At 35.9% G+C, this 21368-nt stretch overlaps 2 protein-coding genes across 2 annotated transcripts; one reads left to right on the top strand and one right to left on the bottom strand.

Moving 5' to 3' along the window:
• Nucleotides 1-476: 476 nt before the first annotated feature.
• Nucleotides 477-19746, bottom strand: LOC128184606 (putative per-hexamer repeat protein 5). Its single transcript, XM_052854164.1, has 5 exons — nucleotides 19496-19746; nucleotides 3016-3158; nucleotides 2353-2775; nucleotides 1939-2112; nucleotides 477-1697 (listed from the first exon to the last, which is right to left on the bottom strand). Exons 2-5 carry the CDS (start codon nucleotides 3140-3142, stop codon nucleotides 1462-1464), a joined length of 960 nt encoding a protein of 319 aa, XP_052710124.1. The 5' UTR covers nucleotides 3143-3158; nucleotides 19496-19746; the 3' UTR covers nucleotides 477-1461.
• Nucleotides 9608-10730, top strand: LOC128183615 (uncharacterized). Its single transcript, XM_052852714.1, has 2 exons — nucleotides 9608-9689; nucleotides 10315-10730. The coding sequence occupies exons 1-2, from the start codon at nucleotides 9608-9610 to the stop codon at nucleotides 10728-10730; spliced, it is 498 nt and encodes a 165-aa protein (XP_052708674.1).
• Nucleotides 19747-21368: the final 1622 nt, after the last annotated feature.

The following is a 21368-nucleotide window of genomic DNA, read 5'->3' as shown; positions in this document are numbered from 1 at the left end:
TATTATTCAAGCTTTAACAATTTAATAAAGAATTTTATTAGCCATATATTTTAGCTTTTAATTTTGATTTTTTTTCTATACAGTATCTTAACGCGAATCTCTTATCCTGACGGAGATCAATATAATTAGTATTAAAATGGCCACAACTATGAAGGTGCAAGAAACCTGGAAATATCTGAACTATCTGAAAGTGACCGGCATTTTGTTATCTTGTATTTGCAAAACACCCAGTCTCACAATTCTTCACTTCTTATTCTGTCATGTTGTAAATTTTGAATTTACCGGGAGGCAGTAAATACCAGATTTACGTCATGTTGTAAACTTTGTATTTATTGCCAAAATTCAAAATTTACAACATGACATTTCCCACCAAACAGATGGATGCATTGTAATGATTTAACAAGCATTTTATAAAATTTTCAACTCATTCAAGATAATTTTAACAGCCCCCCCCCCCTCAAAAAAGAGTAATAACAAACATTTAATGATTTTTATTACTTGGAATAACATAACGATAAATCAAAAATGAACAATTAGTGCAAAACTCAAGCTATGTAAAGTAAATGTTGAACACTATTTTTACTCATTCTGTTATCTAGACCCAAAAGATTTCGAACTGAATATTGTAAACTTAGATAATTATTTTCATGGGTTAATTTTGCGGATATAACGTAGCAATGTATTTTCGTCGGCGAGATTAATGTAAACGTATTATATTTGGCGTGTACGATATTTGGCGGAAATTAGTTTTTAAACAAGTTGGAGTGAATTTGAATTAGCGCATTCCTGAATGTTCCTATTCTTATACATATATTAATGACATTTAGCGATGTACTTGATTTAGCGGAAGCCGCATTCCGCCAAAAGCGCTAAATAGAATACACAACCAAATGTAGTACGTTTACAGTATTTTTCGGGAAGGCGCAAATCTACAAATGCTAAAATATTCATATTCAATAACCACACATACTCTTAACAGTGATTTCCCTTGTAAATGAGAGTTTTGTTTTACAAGCTATTTTATCTGGTTATCAATGCGTTGATCTAAAATGCTGATTTTTACCGGTGTCTAATAATATTACACGTTTACAGTTCGCTGTTGATAATTGATAGATTCTGAAAAGTTTTGATTTACCATTGTTCTTATTACACAGTTTTGATTTTTACTGCTTATATAGAGTATTGTTTCAAAACAAATTTTTGTATAACATTATCACTTTCTTCTTATATATATATAATACGAATGTACTGTTTTCTACTGTAATTACGGCTCGATTCAAAGCCTCAAAACGCTGCCTTTTTACGGCTAAAGTTCTATAATTATCCAAGTTCAAAGTTCTAAAGCACTGTCACAATTCCAAGTTATATATCACTACGGCCTATCGTTATAACGTTAATCCCCAACATCCCGCTCCTCGTATTGCCCTATGGTTATTACGCTACCGCCATGATTAATGGCAGCTAGCCGCTTGTGGTGTCGTATATTTCACAGATATAAGCGGCGGTGTCCGTCCCGTCCACGGCTGTCCACAGGTTGGTGGACTGGTTGGTTCGGATCTTCAGGTCCGTGGCGCCAGTAGACGGCTCGTTCTGATCCCACTTAAAGTAAGTGATCTGACTGTTGTCGTCGTAGAGGAAATTCGAGCTGACGTCTGCCCGCTTGCCTTGGATGTAGACGGTCTGTAGAGAACCCGAAGCTACAAGTATAATGGCGGAAACCATTGTGAGCTTGTGTGACAAAATGTACGATTACCACGATCCCTAATACAGAAAATATATTTTCAATCTATTACTGTTTATTAACAGTTTCTTTTTCTAATCCTTCTCGGCCCAAAAATTGTATCCTTGGGCATTTTTTAAAATGCTGATTATTTTTGTTCAATTAAATCTGTCATTATATAGTTGTTGAGGAGCACGCGCACAATGTACGTCACTTACTGATCTGGTTGACCAGGAAGCTGTATCTGGCGTCACTGTCCACCTTCAGCAGGTGCCCGCTGTCTCCCGTACACGCCGCGGTGGCGTCCGTCCAGCTGGCGGGGGTCGACACCACCTTGTAGCAGGCGGCGGCCGTCTGGTCGTACGTGTATCCTGCGGTGGTGCACCATGCTCCTGAAAGGTCGTTTTACAGTGTGAGGGGGAGGTGATTTGCTATACTGAAACCGTTTGTGTTTACAGTTTTTAAAGAATGAAAAAAAGTATGTGAGCAGTAAGTTTATCCCAATGGATAATTAATGCACGCAATCAATACTGTACGTTCAATTTTACACGCTTCCCATATATAAATTTAATGTAGTGTATATATAGTCAGGAAAGCAACAAAAAGTATATCTTTTCTGTCAAGTATCTTACCTGTGTTAGTTCCTGTTCCAGTTCCTGTGTCTGTTCCAGTGCCGGTACCTGTTCCAGTTCCGGTGTCTGTACCAGTTCCAGTGCCCGTTCCAGTTCCGGTGTCCGTGCCAGTTCCGGTTCCCGTGCCAGTTCCTGTTCCCGTACCAGTTCCTGTGCCCGTTCCAGTTCCGGTGTCCGTGCCAGTTCCTGTGCCCGTTCCAGTTCCTGTGCCCGTTCCAGTTCCGGTTCCCGTTCCAGTCCCGGTGCCAGTTCCTCCACTATATGCGCTTCCAAGAACTACAGGACTTGCCACCGGTGTCCCGGATGATGATGACGATGACGATGAAGACGAAGAAGAAAAGGGAGGAATCTTGTCCGACGTGACGGCGATGGCGCCGATAAAAGCAGCCGCTAGTTGAGCCGGTGTGAGCTGAACCCCACCGGCTGTAAACACAAGACCAAATTGTTTATTGAACTTCTAGGTTTATCTGATTTCTTTCAAATTTATTAATTCTTTATCCAATCAACCTTGTTGGATTCGAAATGTCTCAAATATGTGCCCTTAATTCCATAACTTAAATACAACATTAATACTGAGTGTGTTTACAATTTACATGTACACGTTTTCATATTCACGAAGATTAACACAGTTTTTTAAAAGATAATGGTTTTGACAACACTTACTGAAAAATCCAATAACAGGGACAATAAGGCCGGCGGCGAACAGCGTCTGTAGAAGATCGTCCGCGCCCGCAATGGACACCAGGGCCAGGAGTGTCCCCCCGACGGCCCATAAACTCTCAACCCTCATCCTTGGCGGGAGGGGCCTGTGAAGACAAAAGCTTAGACCGCTGTCACGTACGTCTATCTATTAACAGGGTCAGGGACCATTAGGCTAGCATGCCCTTACTAGACGTGGACAAACTCATTGGAATTTTATTGATTCTATCGTCTACTTTTGTCCAATCCCGTTTACAAAAAAGTTATGTCCCTTGAACGCAAACCTTTTTTTCGGGGGGAGGGGGGGGGGGGTGGTAATGGTGAATTTTCACGGTAGCTATTCATGTTAAGAAGTTTGTAATTTTGTCATTTCACGTTAAAAAAATTGATCACGTGTTTTGTTTCTTTGTAAACAGATAGCCATGCTATGACCTTGAATTGCTAGTATTACATAATGGTCACTATGATATTTATGTGTACCTAGATGCTGCGCACTGAATGGTGTTAATGATAATTGACAGAATGAACTCTGTGACTCTTGTAGCAATGCGTAGTATTCCTAAATGATGTTATGAAATCAGGTGCATAATACGGGCATAATAATATCCAAATTGAGAGTTTAACAACATGTGACATATTTGGCGATTCTGTGTCTGCAACGATAGCTCTAGTACTCTATATTGAGTCATGTATTGTGTATTCTATATATTAACCTTTGTAACCTTTTATGCCGTGTATGAATGAACGTATTGTGAGTAAGTGATGCCTCATACTAGGTGGGGGACTCCGAGACCCAGGACTCGGAGACTCACATCCTGCATCCAGACTCTTTGATTGGCAGTTTTGACGGTTTTGTTACTTTATTTAGGAATAAAATATTAATCTTAATTTTGAACACTAAATGTTCACTCATGATCGCCGTAAATGGGCCGAACTAGTCAGAACTGTCCATCATAAGTAAAATGTTATATATACCCATGTAAAATGATGTTGAAGAGATTTAGATTTAGAGAAGATTTAGATAGATACCGCTTATAGAGATGCTGAGACTCCTGATTTGGGCTGCTTTAGATTGTTGTAATCTTAACTATACGATCACGCTTAATAAAACCGTTTGAGAAAGAAATACTGGACTTGTCATCCATAAGCTTGAGCTGACCCTCAATAGGATCCTGTAAGACAGAAGGCTTACATGAACTTTCTTGGTGCCGTGACCAGGACTGAGCGAAGTTCAATACAGAGTAAGGTAAGAACCATTTCTATATGTCTCTTATAGCTATCTCGAAGTAAACAACTTTGTCTATGCAACCAATATGGCGACAGGTGATGGGTTTGATAAAAAAGAATTTAAAAATCAAATGGAGCAATTAGAAAAACAATTCGCGGGGTTGGGTCAGAACAATGAAAATAAAGGGCAAGAAACAGGTCAAAAATCCCCAGAAAAAGAGCAGATTAAACAAAATACTTTTGAAACATATCATGATGCTAGGCCGTATGAAACTCGTGAACCTCGACACCGAGTCCCAGATCAGGATGATGAAAAAGATTTTTTTATTGGTCAAGTTAAAGCTATAACAGCCGCACTCTCAGTGCCCCTATCCTCTGTGATAACTCCTTTTGAGGGAGATGCTCAAAAATTTAAACAGTGGATAAAGGAAGTTGAAAAGTACAGTGTTATGTCTGGGAAACAAGGTCATGAGATCCCCATGCTTGCATACATAACGAGTAAGGGTTCAGTTGGGGATTATATTAAAAGGTATTTAGATGAAACAGATGCGTCTGAAGAAATCCCATCTTGGAACGATCTTAAGGAATCCCTTAAAAATAGATTTGCAGAAATAACAGACCCCCAACACGCGTTAGCAGTAATGCGTAAGACTCGACAACATTCAAATGAAAGTGTTCAGTTGTTCGCCGAGAGACTATTGCAAATCGCGGAAGACGCCTACAGTAATGACAGACTAAAAGACCCTTTGATACAACAACAGTTAGTAGATATCTTTTGTGACGGGTTGACATTCGACTACCTCAGAATGAAAATTTTGCGAGAAAACCCTAAAGATTTAGAATCCGCAATTCAAATAGCAATGCGAGAACAACATTTGAGACAGAGGCTAGCGATAAGAGGGTCAAATATGACAGAAATTGTACAAAGTAATGACAACAGACGGACTCTTTCAAATTTTGATACTACTCTTCCCTTATTAAAGGATAGAGCAGATAATCTTACCTCAGTAGAAACAAGGCATGTAGAACCAATGGAAATTGACCATGCGCGTAATAGTAGGTGTTTTAAATGCAAACAGGCGGGTCATAGGGCTCGATTTTGTACTCAAAATAAACCCCAAGTCAGGTCCAGTCCTCAAATAAATAAACGACCCAGTCAAAACAAACCCGTCCATAATATAGAGCAGAAACCCCGTTCGCCTGTGGAATGTTGGAATTGTGGTAAAGTAGGTCATGTGCGTGCAGATTGTTGGGGCTCGCATATGTATCAAAGAGCGCAGCAAAATCGGGGCAGACCATCAAATCGTCAAGGCCGAACATATAAATCTAGCGACCAAGTAAATAGGGGATCGTCTCAAAATTTCAAATCGCGCTCTTATTTTGACAAACAAAAACAGGAAAACTAAGACGTTCTTCCTTCGTTGAAGCCCGAAGAAAGAACTTTAAACAAAGACCTACATATGAAATTAATTTTACTAACAACCCCAGTAGCTGTTTATTAAAAGTAGGTAAAAATAAATTTAGAGCTTTGGTAGATACAGGTGCAGCCGTATCTCTAATTAGTAAGAAAATGTATGATAATCTATTTCCCCGCCCCAAGTTGTTTAATAATGACATCCCCTCTTTACAAGCAGCAAATGGCAATTCTTTAATTGCGATAGGGTATGTAAATATTTCCTTTAAGATTTCAGGGTTAACTTTAGACCACAAACTTTATGTGACAAAGGGACTCAACCGAAACATGATTCTCGGCCGTGATTGGCTCAAGAAAAACAATGTTCGTTTATACTTTGATCTTGGACTCATGCGTATTGATGGCAAAGTATACGCGGAACTTAAAGAAGATTTACACATCTCAACTATTGTAAGAACTCCTAAGAAACTTATTATGAGACCAAACACGGTGACTGTATTCTATGGAAAAATAAATAACAATTTTCCTCTGGAAAAAAATGACTTGGTTGAAGTGAACAGCATAGACAATAACTGCATTATGGAAGACCCAGGACTATATTTAAAAGACGCCGTTTGTATAGTTCGGAAGGATAAGAAAGTTCCAATGATCTTCGTTAACCAAACTAACAAAAATTATAAAATTCCAAGAGGCTACATAGTAGGACGAATTACCGCATTAAAACAGAAGGAAATCTCAGAAATACAGACTACTCAAGACACAAAAGAAGAAATTGATGTACCTAGAAGATTTGAACACTCAATCAAAAGACTTGTGAGCAAAAACAATGATTTATTTGCAAAGAAAGACAGTGACCTTGGAGTGACTGATACTGTTAAAATGAAGATAGAAACTGGAGATCACCACCCAATAAAGAACAGACCCTACCGTGTACCCTTAAATAAAAGACAGATAATTGACAAGGCCATACTGGAAATGATGGACGCAAAGATAATTGAGAGATCACAATCGCCTTGGTCATTTCCCTTAGTAGTGGTGAAGAAAAAGGACGGATCAGACCGGATGTGCGTTGACTTTAGAAGCTTGAATAAGATAGTGAAACCCGTATCATTCCCGCTACCGTTGATTGATGACATCCTATGTTTACTAGGTAAGGCAAAATATTTCACTGCACTAGACTTAAAGAGTGGATATTGGCAAGTGAAATTAGAAGATTCAAGTAAAGAAAAAACGGCCTTTGCATGTCACAAAGGACTATTCCAATTTAACCGGATGCCATTTGGGTTGAGTAATGCACCGGCAGTCTTTCAAGAGCTGATGAACATAGTTCTTCAAGGACAAGAAGAGTTTGCTATCGCATACCTGGATGACATTCTTATATTCTCAGAGACACCGGAAGATCATCTTCGCCATATTCAAGACGTTTTCAACCGCCTAAGGAAGCATGGACTTAAAATGAAGCTAAAGAAATGTAGTTTCTTCAAGGAACAGACAGAATATCTTGGTTTCATCATTGATGAACATGGCGTTACACCTGATCCAAAGAAAGTCGAAGCTATAAGAAAGTTACCAGCGCCCACTACAGTCCGAGAAGTTCGTGGCTTTATAGGTATGTGTAGTTATTACAGGAGATTTATACCGAACTTCTCTAAGATTGCGGAACCATTGATTGACTTAACCAGAAAATATGCAAGGTTCAAATGGACGCCATGTTGCCAAAAAGCGTTTGACTTTATTAAAGAAAGTTTAACGGTAGTGCCTTTACTAGCATATCCAGATACTAATAAGCCTTACATCCTGTACACCGATGCCAGCGACAATTGTATTGGAGCGTGCCTTACTCAAAAGACAGATGAGGGAGAAGATAAGCCAATATATTACTTATCCCACAAGCTGAGTAAAACTCAAGAAAAGTGGTCAACCATAGAAAAGGAGGCATTTGCAATCCATTACGCCCTTCAGAAGTTAGACCATTATTTACACGGTGCTCAGTTTACTATAAGAACAGACCATAAGCCGCTCAAGTATATCTTGGAATCTCCAATGCAAAATAAGAAAATTCAACTATGGGCATTAAGTATTGCAGGATATAACTGTAAGGTAGAGTACATAGAAGGAAGATTTAACTGCTGTGCAGATCTCTTATCCCGATTACCGACAGTCAACCTCGAGTGTGAAGAGGAAGAACAATCAGAGCATGATGAACCAGATGTTAAGGACAATTTCTTTGAAGTGAACGTACTTAACTCCATTGCCTTTTCGCCTAAGAGATTAGCCAGATGTGAAGTTAAACAACACGACGAATTGGTAAAACCATTTATTGATCTACCAGAAGAAATCAACATCAAAGAAAGTCAGCAACACGATGAGCAGATCAAGAAACTGAAGAATCGGTTAAATAAAGGAACAGCAACGGCAACCGAAGAAAAGAAGTTTTTGAAAATTGATGGTTTAATGTACTATCTTTCAGATGGAGACTCAGAAGGCCCAAAACTTCGCCTGTATGTACCACGTGAGTTAGAACTTTTAGTAGTGCAGCAATATCATGACGGACTTGGACATATGGGAGTGGACAAAACATATGACGTAATCAGACAAAAGTACTACATACCAAATCTGTACAAAAGGTTATACTCTTATATAGAAGGATGTGTAGTATGCCAAACGAGGAGCAATAAGAAAAATCAACCTCCACTTCAAGAGACAGATATACCACCTTTTCCAATGGCTAAAGTAGGACTTGATCTATCAGGACCATATCCAACATCCTTGTCGGGAAACAAGTACATAGTTTCTTTTATTGACATTTACTCTGGTTGGCCAGAAGCTTTTCCCGTTCCTGATAAGTCAGCTGACAACATAGTACATCTTATCTTAGAAGAAATATATCCAAGATATGGCTGTCCTCTTCAAATCCTCACAGACAACGGAACAGAAAATGTGAATAAGAAAGTGGAAGAAACTTTAAAAGAATTGAATATCAACCATATCAAAACATCTTATTACAGCCCTCAAGGTAATGGTAAAGTAGAACGATTTCATAGAACTCTACATGACGTGATGGCTAAGAAAACAACAGACAACGCTCAAACATGGGATATTCATCTTAATCAGACGTTGGCAGCCATTCGTTTCCATCCTAACGATTCGTCAAAGTTTTCTCCATATTACCTTATGTACAACAGAGATGTCGTATTACCTCTTGATACGTTAATGAAACCTCGAAGGAGATATGCGGGAGAAGATCAACACAAGATCGCCCTTCAAGAACAACATAAAGCTTTCCTGCTAGTACATCGTAATATGAAGGAAGCCAAGAAGAAACAGAAAGCTCAAGCCGATAGGAAAAGCAAAGATGAAAATTTTCAGGTAGGTGACCCTGTCTACCTTAAGAACAACAGAAGACAAAACAAGTTAGATAAAAAGTGGCTACCATATTATCGAATCATTGAGCAGAAAGGACCAGTTAGTTTCGTGGTGAGAGATCAATTGACTGGATTAACCACCAAATGCCACGCACGACAATTAAGACTAGCAGACATTTCGCACTGGCCCCTTTCATCAACTACTGAAGATGGTGTAAGAACTCTAAGAAAAACTAACTATGTGGTGCCACCAGAAGATGAATCGTCGTCAGAAAATGAAGACATGCAACCAGAACCATTGGAAAGAGCTATACAGTCCAAACAATGGGAAAGAGAAGGATCTTCAGACGAAGAGGATATTCCCCTAGCAGAACTTCAAAGACGTATAAGAGCTAAGAAAATCATGGATGATCAGCAGTATAAACACGAGAATGATCAGACCGTAGATTCAGAATCGGATGAGACCCATGAGTCAAATCAATGTGGTGAAAATAGTGGTCAAGACTATGAAATACCCTTAGATAACCCAAATGTACCCTTAGATGAAAATATGGAAATAGATGAAATAGTCCCTAAAGTAGGTCGAGGCTTCAAACCAATCCCTAAACCGCGTAAATCAATTCCTAAGCCCCGTAGGGAAAATAGCAAACAAAAGTTTGCTGTAGATTGTTTGGCTATTATGAAGGAATTAGCCAAAATAATAAACTAAATAGGTTATATTGTTGTATATGTAGATGTAAATGATCTTGAATAAGCTTAGCTTTGTATATATTGCACGCTTTTAAAAAGACATGACAGGATGACCCCCTGTGACATTAAACATGTATTGAGATACGCCGACTAGTAAACGCGGACTCAGCACCTCGGTTATTTGTATGTATAGATTTAACATATACTCAAAATACATGAGACAGAAAATAAGTAAAGAAATTTTACGACTGATTTTTGTAAGTGTGACTTTTGTAAGTGATTTAAGATAATTCGTAAAAACAATCGAATTTTGCGATCAACATTTTGAGTATGGGACAAGGTTCCTCGGGTTTTCATGGTTTATTGTCTTAAGACTAAAGATATTAAAGTTTTCCCTATGAATTCGCTTATGGCGGAATTGCCAGTAACTAATTTGCAACCCATGTTCTTTGGTGGGAAGCCCCTGGTTTTAACTTTGGCAGTAACAATAACGATAGTACTTTGTATTAAGAAACGGAAAAATATTTAAAAAGTGGGGTGGTATATGTTGTCGTGGTTGCTGGACAGGTTGTCGAAAAAGCGGTAGTGACGGAGATAAGAAAGGTTCTTCCAAAGACACTGTATTTTGTTGTGAGAATCCAGAGAAAAGGACCTCTAGCGACATTATTGAACTTGAACCAATCCCGAAAGACACTAGGATCCAAGAGAAACCCCGACGAAGCGGAAGAATCGCAACTCGCAAATTGACCAGTAACACAGGGACAATTTCGACTAAACTAGCACAACAATTACTTGGAGAGGAGAAAAATGAAGAATCTCCATGGACCAAATACTATCGACCGGACCCAGAGCTGGCACGTAAATACCTGGAAGAGAAGGCCGCGATGTCTATGCAACAGAGGAACGCAGGAGACGCTCCGCGAGAAGTCGCCTCGCCATCCGCGCCGACCCTCTATCCACGGGTGCCGATGATGGATGAATAATTAAGCTACAGCCGCGAAGAAGTTGTGTATTCCTTATAAAGGAATTGTGAAAGTTAGTGAAAATTAAAAATGTGAAATGTGTAAAGTAGAAATGTGCGTTATCTTGCGCTAATGTAAATCTTGTATTTGTTGATTCACCCTGGAAAAATTCAGGAAGAAACCGATGGACTCCGAACTTATGACGCGAACCTCGCCCCTAGGAAGGAAGAGATATTTTTGTGAACTTATAAGCATGCACTGACTTTTTATATATATGTGACATCAAGCTTAATCATACTTAGTATTACTTTGATGATGAATTACGATTATATTCAACTATGGTTATTTCATCTTGGTCATTATTATCATACTTTATTCATTATTGTTTTCATGATTGTAATGCGATATAATCAAGCTATATGATTTTATGAACATGTATACATCCTGGGTATAGATTTGTTTTTATAGATGAATGGTGTTCCAAGCCGGAGGTGGAAACATGTCACTTGTTACTATCTCTTAACATAGATGTTCTGACTGGTATGTCACTAGGAAGTTCGTCTGATCAAGGGTAGATCAAGGACGCTTTCCTATTCCGGGCGCCAGGCATGAGAAATCTCCCTTCGGGATATTTCTTTTGTTTGGGGGACGTATGTAAACAGATAGCCATGCTATGACCTTGAATTGCTAGTATTACATAATGGTCACTATGATATTTATGTGTACCTAGATGCTGCGCACTGAATGGTGTTAATGATAATTGACAGAATGAACTCTGTGACTCTTGTAGCAATGCGTAGTATTCCTAAATGATGTTATGAAATCAGGTGCATAATACGGGCATAATAATATCCAAATTGAGAGTTTAACAACATGTGACATATTTGGCGATTCTGTGTCTGCAACGATAGCTCTAGTACTCTATATTGAGTCATGTATTGTGTATTCTATATATTAACCTTTGTAACCTTTTATGCCGTGTATGAATGAACGTATTGTGAGTAAGTGATGCCTCATACTAGGTGGGGGACTCCGAGACCCAGGACTCGGAGACTCACATCCTGCATCCAGACTCTTTGATTGGCAGTTTTGACGGTTTTGTTACTTTATTTAGGAATAAAATATTAATCTTAATTTTGAACACTAAATGTTCACTCATGATCGCCGTAAATGGGCCGAACTAGTCAGAACTGTCCATCATAAGTAAAATGTTATATATACCCATGTAAAATGATGTTGAAGAGATTTAGATTTAGAGAAGATTTAGATAGATACCGCTTATAGAGATGCTGAGACTCCTGATTTGGGCTGCTTTAGATTGTTGTAATCTTAACTATACGATCACGCTTAATAAAACCGTTTGAGAAAGAAATACTGGACTTGTCATCCATAAGATTCAATAGGATCCTGTAAGACAGAAGGCTTACATCTTTCACAATTGTTATTCAAATGCATAAATGAAGAAAAAATAAAAAGAAGAAAGAAAGTTCATCAAAGAACGACTAAATGTATGGTAGCATAAAGATGAGATACATACAAAGCATAGATAAATGTATGTAACTGTTTGGCCACCGGTTTGTGGCTTATTAAGAGCGCTGGATGGTCGTGGCCAAATTTTAGACTATGTGTATCTCCTTCAGAGGAAGAGCTTTATGTAAAAATGTAAGATAAAATTTTAAAGCTAAAATATTTTGATTTTTTTCTCTCAAAACTTTACTTTATGATTCAAAATGTTGAGGTAAATCTGATGGGTGATTTGTTGACTATACAACTTCCTTAAAAATGAATTGATATGATCAAACATGAGGTCGAGACGAGTGCACCGAGTTGGTCAATGGTCAGTCCGCTGGTGATGGTCCATCAATCAAATGTGTAACACAGAGCACAAAAAACTTGGAGGCATGTCAGATATATATCTTCGTTTAACCTGAAAGGTTTTGGGTGGGCAATCAATAGCTTTTCACTGGTTCATGGGGTGCTATTTTTGAAATTATATAGTTTTATAATACTGAACTTAAAACTGTAACATGTTTTGTATAATCTAGGCGGGGGAAGGAATGGGGGTAGTTATGAAGCCCCCTTATTTCAGCCTCCTTAAACTCATATGATTTCTCAGAGAGTGAAACAGACAGACAGACAGAGATAGAGAGAGAGAGACAGAAAGAGATAGAGAGAGAGACAGAAAGAGAGAGAGAGAGAGAGAGAGAGAGATGATAATAGCTGCTTTCATTCTGATTTATATTGTCTATAGAAATGAAATTCTTAAAGCGATTTCAACATTCATACAGTATAGACACGATAATGCCAATGGCATAAACGGAAGACCCACTCGTTGCTTTGCAACGAGCTTTACTCTAGTTCTTATTTTTTTTCCAACTCAAATATTTCAAAAACGCTTGCATCGATTGTTTTGAAATTTACAGGTTTATTGTGTATCTAAAAGATCTCTATGATATGAAAAAAATATTTGATGACGTTTTTAAATTCGTCAGATATTGACGTTTTTCACGTTTTAAAAAGTGATTTTGTCCGGAGCTTTTCTCATTTTTGATTTAAGATAAAGCTATGAGATTTACAGAGTAGGTAGAACTACCGTTTTACTTATGACATAAGGCTGGAAACTCAATTCGGACTCATTTTGATTGCTGCTTCGTTATTGTTTATAAAATTAAAATTGACCCATTTTGTTTATATACAAAATATATAACAACTGCTTGGACATTGTGATCCCACAGAATAACACATTTAATGTTAAATTATGTGTATTTATAACATTCAATGATAAATATTGTTATACTTTCATGTTAAATACTGAAATCTGATTGGTTAAGACGCAGTTCATAATCCTTTCTATTATCCTCAGCGTTAGCAACGCACTTAGCAACGGGTAACATTAAAAAATGTTACATGCGCGAAAATTATGCGCGTACGGTTTGCTGTATAATTCACGTTATTCCTATATAAAAGAAGTGAAATTTTCTTAAAAATGAAGACATTCAGTATAACAAAATAAATAGTGCCTGTTTGGGAGGATAACAGTTGAAATTGAAACCCCTCGAAAACCATTGTCAACCTCCATTCGCGTCGGTTGACTTAAGAAATGAAGATAATAATTTTTCTATTGATCGACGTATCAAAGAAAAAATTGACCGGAAAACTTCATCAATGCGCGTAGCGCATTGATGAAAAAGTTTTCCGGTCAATTTTTTCTTTGATACGTCGATCAATAGAAAAATCATTATCTTCATTTCTTATCATTTAATAAAACATTTTTAAATAAAAATATGTGAAGTGTCATTGATCAAAAATGTAAATAATGTAAATGAAGCGGCGCGTATGAATACAAAACAACAACAGCAACAATATTCAAAATGGATGCGCCTTCAGCTGATGCAGAGCTATTGAGCTGAATTTAATGGATTAAACACAAATAGTGAGTTAAAATCTGAACCGGCTGAATTGAAAACGAAGGAAAATACATGCGATAGCTTGTGATATTATTCACTGTGCTGAAAAACTCGTAATAAAACTAGTTTTCATGTGAGATCGCTGGAATATGCAACTGGACATAACCATCCAAGGAAAGGCGATCGTGGATGAAAATAGCTGATATGTCGACAAAGAATAGTATGTATAAGCGACTTTTGTAAACGTTGTGGTCAGTGATGTACTTAAATGGTATATCTGCCGCTTGGAATGCGCCGAAGGAGTTGATGCATTACTCATTGCTTTCTTTACGACGCTTATTCTGATGACCAATCATGTACGTGTGTAAATTAAAAATTTATCGTTACCAAATTTTAACAGCAGTGTTACCGTGAAAGTTTATAGGTCTTTATCTCATACGTGTGGTGTATATTACCCGTGTGATAAACCTTTGCTATATCACACGGGTGATGCTATATCAAATACTTCCGGTCGGAACTACTTTTGACACAGCCCCTCGCTTCAACGCTTCAGTGACCTATTTTCGAAGATTTGCTAGTACTTTCAACATAACTATATCTACTACAAAAATTAATATAAAATTGATTTTGTCAAAGATTTAAATTACAAATATGAAGGAAAACACATAACTGCGTAGCACAGTCGTCGGAACCGGGGGGCTATTGTGAGGGGGGGGGGGGTTAGCCCCCCCCCCCCCCCCCCCCACCTTTTTTTGCAAAGTTATTCATAACCGTAACCACAAGACCCTTTTTTTCTTGTTTGTCAAGATTTTTCATAAATTTAGCCCACTTCCAACTTTCAATTTGCTTTGTGAAATTTATAAAACTACAAAAACTATCAAGGAGTTCATCCTGACGACGCGATGAAAACAGAGCGCTCTGGTTGTGATTATATACAAGAACTTACCGAAATAATGTTTAATGAGACTTTTATTCCACCACCAGTAAGCATCCTTATTCACTATTTTCAATTTTGAATTATAAGGCTAGCCTAGTGTTTGTTTTATTAAACATCATGCATCAACACCTGTTCCTCGTTCGAGTCAATTCAAACTAACGAGCATTCGCAACTTTGTGTATGTCAACAAACTTGATTATTCAAGTCTTCTAATCGGAATTTCCATTTAATCAAGTTAAAAAGCCCTAAGAAAAATTATCTAGAGCTAAAAAATTATTTTAAGGTTTATTTCAGTGAAACTTTACATTAAAACAGTTAGATTTATCTCAGGAATGACGTACTAAATTGTATTGCGCAAGGTCATAATAGCCGCATAACACAACGTTGCATCATCGTTTTTAATCTTTGAAAAAAAAACAATTTGGGTCACACAAGGGACTGTCTCAAAAGCTTCATAATATAAATCAAATTGTATGAGATAAATAGAACATCTATAATTGTGTGATTTTATATTTGCTTTATCCAACTCGTTGAAATGGTTATATTCGCTCGGCAAGCCTCGCGAATATATACACCATTTCAACTCGTTGGATAAAGCAGATATAAAATCACACAATATAGATATCCTCTATATATGTTTTTGTTATAATATTCCTGGAAAAGGAACAGCCAGCCTCGCTGTAAATGTTGATTGATCTCAAGCAGACGAAATCGTGAGAAGACGCTTAATTTTCTGTTTCGTGAATCAAATAATGTGTTTTGTTTATTTTTGAAGGTTAAACTTTCAAGTTTTTATATCCACAAGGTTGTATTTTGTTTGCTGACAATAAAACAGACACAACTTTACATTTTGTTGACAGTGTTAATCTTGGAAATTCCCGTTCTATAAATAGTATTAGATCAGAACAGTTGAGAAAAGTAGATCCGGCTAAAATTTTATTGATGCAGGTATCAAAGAAATTTTTCGACCAATCAGAAGTGCCGATATCTCATCAAACGAATAAATATTAAATGATAATGGTTTTCTCGGGGTGTCAATTTCGACTGTTACCCTCCCAAACGGGCACTATTTATATAATAGTGTCAAAAACAATCTATAGAGCTGCACATACAGGAAATATTGCATACAAAAAGTTAAAATGAGGTCAAGAAGAAGTAATACTAAGTAAGTGTTCCTTATAAACAATTTTTTCTATTACACTTTAATGTTAAATACTGAAATCTGATTGGTTTAGACGCAGTTGGTAATCCGTTCTATTACCCTCAGTGTTAGCAACACACTTGGCAACGGGTAACACAACGAATTGTTACATGCGCGTAAATTATGCACGATCAAATCGCCGTAGAATTCACTTCATTTCTATATAAAAGCAGTAAAATTCTCTTTAAAATTAAGACATTCAGTATAATAAAATTAATAGTGCCTGTTTGGGAGGGTAGCTGTTGAAATTGACACCCCTCGAAAACCATTGTCAACCTCGACTTCGCGTCGGTTGACAATGGTTTTCTTGGGTTGTAATTTCAACAGTTACCCTCGCAAACAGGCACTTGGGAGGGTAACTGTTGAAATTGACACCCGCATGATATTATTAGAATTATAAACAATTGAAATTTATTGGAAAATTACGCTGAGTTAAGTTTTTCTTTCACCGGTTTTCCCGTTTCAAACAATCCTGATGTGTTTGCAGGGCAATAACGATTAAAAAAAATGACGTTTGATGAAAGCTTTATCTTATTCCTTCTTGATATTAAAAAAAATCATTTAAAAAAAATATATTTTTCTATATACATGTAATTTGAAAAATGTTGTATCATAGCTTAAACTGTGTGCAAATGATTAATTGTCTCGCCTAAGTATTACACTAATGAGACTACATTTTGAAATCAAAGTACTGAAAGTACTGGAGAGTTTATTTTATCTACGAGTTAATACTTTCTGGCTCAAGGAATGGATATTTGCCATTAATCTACTGTGAAGATAATGTGACTCTGTCTCATGACTTAGTATTTAAGTCTTAGTATTTAAGTATTTAGTATTTAAGTATAGACATGATATTTTGTTTAAAGCAGTAATTTTAAATCAAATTAATTCCTTTGAATTTCAACAAAGACATATATGTCAATACGGCATCTTCGTAAATTTTTTTTGTGTATAAAAAATAACTTTAAAAAAGAAACAAAACAAATTGCCCTCGCTCAAATTACATATTGTAGATCCATATTTCGAAATCCCCGTCTACGCAATTCTTCGGACGAGTTCATATTTTTCTTTTCAAATTGAAGGGCTATTTTAACCGAAGTAGCCGTCAAATTACATAGTGTTAAATATTAAATTATATGTTTTTAACACAATTGGCTGAAATGTACATTCAGTTTAAAGAATGTTGAAATAGGATTTCAAAAATGAATAAATTCTTTTAATGATCCATTTTATAATTTTGTTTTCATAATTTGTTGCTTAAAGATCTTCTTTACTCCAAATAGAAACTGAAATTTAGATAACGACTGAATTAGATTCAAAAGCTAGCGACCGTATACTTAAACATCATTAACTTGCTTAGAACAACGTTTTTAACATTTATTAATACATTCTTTGTTTGTTCAAGAAAAAAAAATGAAATTAGAAATTAAAATTCATTGTTTATACTTTTATGTGGTGTTGAATTGATTTGAACAATCATCGCTTAATAACCCGCGAAGTTGGGAAGGGAAAGAAATATGAATTATATATATGCCCTATTGAATCGTTTTGTTTTTCTCTTCAATGGCCGCGGCAGGTGCAATAATCCTCTTCAAAGAATTTTTCCATAAATTCATACATTTTTATCTGATCTCTAATAAATTGGCGAACACAATTCATCAAGCCTCTGGGAGGAATTTAATCCACCGGTAGGATTAATGTTCTATGAAGGAACCTCGTCCAGTATGGATCAGCGGATAAGAAACGTCTTTGTCAATACTGTCATGTTGTAAATTTTTTTAATGCCACCCGGTAAATTCAAAATTTACATGACAATACTATCTGACGCTATTATCTCCAATGCTGAAAGAATGGTTCGCCTGATCGCTTCATTGAAAACGAAATTTCAATTAATAGTTCATATATAAATACAACCATACATCTTAATGTTTATAAAAAAAATCAAGAATTTATCCCCCCCCCCCCCCCCCGGAAAAACTTTCTTCGTCCGTGTATGGACTGATTCGTATTCTATTATTTAATATAAACTGAGGTTTTTTTCGCGCCTTTCAAATTCACTTTTGTCGGTTTTTTTAAAGTGATGATGCATTTTAAAGTATCTTAAAGACCAAGGGTTTTGCTATATATTCGGCTTAAAGACCGACGCTGAGGAAATGTTATTGCAAACTGAGATGAATTCGATCGTATGGTTCAATCAAGGGTGTATCTGTCAATCAGAACACGATACAGATCTATTTAACAACACAAAAACGCACTCTCTGCGCCTTGTGACACTGTTGTAGAGATCTGATTTTGTATAAGATTGGGTGTGAGTCTATTTTACCCTTTTTTCAAAAAGGTATCGTTAAATTAGCTTAATTAAAATTAATGCATGTTAATCTTCCTATAGCCATATTATGAAAATTTGAATTGATTGAAGATTCTGACATACACAGTAGTTTTACAATAAATTCCGTGCACGATTTATCACAAAACAACACATTCAAATAATTCTGTATAAGAGGTTATATAGGAGAAGCGAACTATAGAAAAAAAATCAACTGAATGAAGGAAGCAGGCAGATCACATGTTGTTTAAGTTAAATTTTGTTTATGAAAATAAAATATATTCACACTGTCTTGAAAGACAAAAAAACCCGAAAATTTCGTGTCCCTAATTAATTGTTTTCAGTTTTCTTAGCATGCAGGGTAAATCTTTATTTTGAAAAACATTGCAACGGAGTACTTAACAAGAATCAAGAGGGCTGAGCGGTTGCGTGGGTAAATAGTTTATGGCCAAAATTAAATTTTAAGGCAAATCTGCTGGTTACTATGTCGGCCATCTAACCTCCTTAAGCTATCTGAAGCTGAACTACTGATCTTATTGTTCAGACGTTTTCTTACCCTTGGATAAAACATACAAAATATTCCCTGCGCGTTCTGTCACAAGAAAAATAGTAATAGTTTTAACGAAAATTCGTCGATATGGATAAACTCTTATTCATTTCCATGTATGAAGTATTTGTACACCTTTAAAAAAATCCTTTTCATGAATTTAAAATGTACAAATAAAAAAATGTGTGCAAACGCTTAAGAATGTTGATCTTTTCGCATTTCTTCTCTATATTCCCCATTTGTTATTTCAATGATTTTATCTTGATGACAAAAAAAAATAAAGTAAAATATTCTGTTTCCATTAACTTTCATCGATACTTTATAGCATAAAATGTTTGCCACTTTAGAATTTGTAAAATCATACTCACTATGAAGATGAAGGAAAGTTCTCCCTCAGTTAATTATAACTCTTCAATACCTTCACACTTCCCCTAGATTCTTACATTCTCTCCACCAGGTGGCGCAATCCAGATACTTGGTTACCAGTGATGATATCGCAGCGATGACGTCATACAATCCATCATTTGTCATCAACCACATCGCCAGGTATACTCTCGGAGGTCTACGAGTTATGAACACATCTAAAAATATCCGTCTTACCTGAGTTTAGGTCAATGCGGTATATGAACGTGTACGTTTTTCATTTTTTTTCTTTTTTTCCTTTTTTAACAACATTTTTGCTAAAATTATCTGTAAGTGATTTTAAAGTGAATTTTTTTCTTTAATAATAGAGATAATAATATTGCTGTTTTACATACCTTCGGTTAATTTAGTATGTCAATGTATATGTATATACTGTGACAAAATGTTACAAAAATATTTATCATAAGCCCCCCCCCCCCCCTCGAAAAAAAAAATTAAATAAAAAATATCCAACACGGAATAAAAGTATTCACTTCTACGTGTTATGAGTTACTAGTTATAGCCTACTGCATTTTTCTTGCGAAGTTCAAAGTTCAAAGACAAATTCCACTCGTTCTTTGTAATAGTTTCATTGTATTATATATATATATACTCCGTAGTGAGTCAGTAACTAACCTAATAAAAATTGGTATGGGGCAGTTTACGCGTTTATAAAAACCTTTAACTGTTCCAATTCAATTTAAATGAGTATAAAGTTTTCCAATTCAATTTAAATGAGTATAAAGTTTTAGAAGGTAGCTAATGAATAAATTTCTTAGATATACTTATGTGCGAAAATAATTGATTCGGCATCAAATAATTAATTAAGCTATAGCTATTAAACTGCATTGTATATTAATGATATGATGTGCGTGAAGTTAATTAATTGCAGCCGCGAAATACTTGTTTTTACAATTTTTTTCAGATTTTATAACTTTAAGATGAAAAGCTGAAAAAAGTCCTGTCTTTTAAAACTAGGCTTTTGTTGAAATTGCATTTTATAAAAAGGTTTATGGTGTCTGACATACGTAAGACTTGTTATACTGATTATCAATAACAATAGTAATTTTCATGTGCGGAAAAATGAAAGTCTTTAACGAAAAGTTCCAAAAAAAAATTTTGTCATTACTTTCCCATGCAATACTGTTTGCAACTGGATTAAAAAAAACTTTATTTAATTTTCAATTGCAGCTATTTGAATTATAATGGTACCCTTTTCCGATTTCTAGTGAAGAATAGAAACAAAAGCGGCTTTGACTTAAGTGCTTGTTAAGGTAAAAGAAAGTGTAACATACATGTAGCTTCTAAAAAGATGAATAGTACGTCTTATTTTACTATATATTTTCACCTTGTAAATTCTATTTTTACATATATAAAAAAAAGATTAGGTAAAAATTTACAAGTACATTTATAAACTGTTTTAAAAATCATATAAATAATGTAACAAAGTTACGCTATTCGAAAATAACACGGCAAATTTTTTTTTTTTTCATACTGTAATTTTCAAATTTAGAAGAGGGGGGTAATACATTGATTCACAAAATCTAAAATATTACACTGAAATTTAAAATTTATATCAGCACCCATCTTGTAAATTTAAAACGTACCTATTGCCCTTTTGCCATAACTGAATACTATTTCCACTTGCTGCCTATACTACAGAACAAGGTCGTCTTATTTTGCATGTACCAACACCCAAAATGTACCGTAAAAATGGATTTTTTGTATCGTCAATTTACAAACGTAAGATGAAATTTAACAGGGGATAAAGTAGATTTCCATGTAAAGTACCCAGACTAACTACTTATAATGAGTACCCTCAGGAAGAGTTGAAAAGGT

This window comes from Crassostrea angulata, chromosome 5 (assembly GCF_025612915.1).
Source record: "Crassostrea angulata isolate pt1a10 chromosome 5, ASM2561291v2, whole genome shotgun sequence".
NCBI lineage: Eukaryota > Metazoa > Mollusca > Bivalvia > Ostreida > Ostreidae > Magallana > Magallana angulata.
Note: the sequence above shows the minus strand (reverse complement) of the source record. Positions and strands in the feature narration are given on the sequence as shown.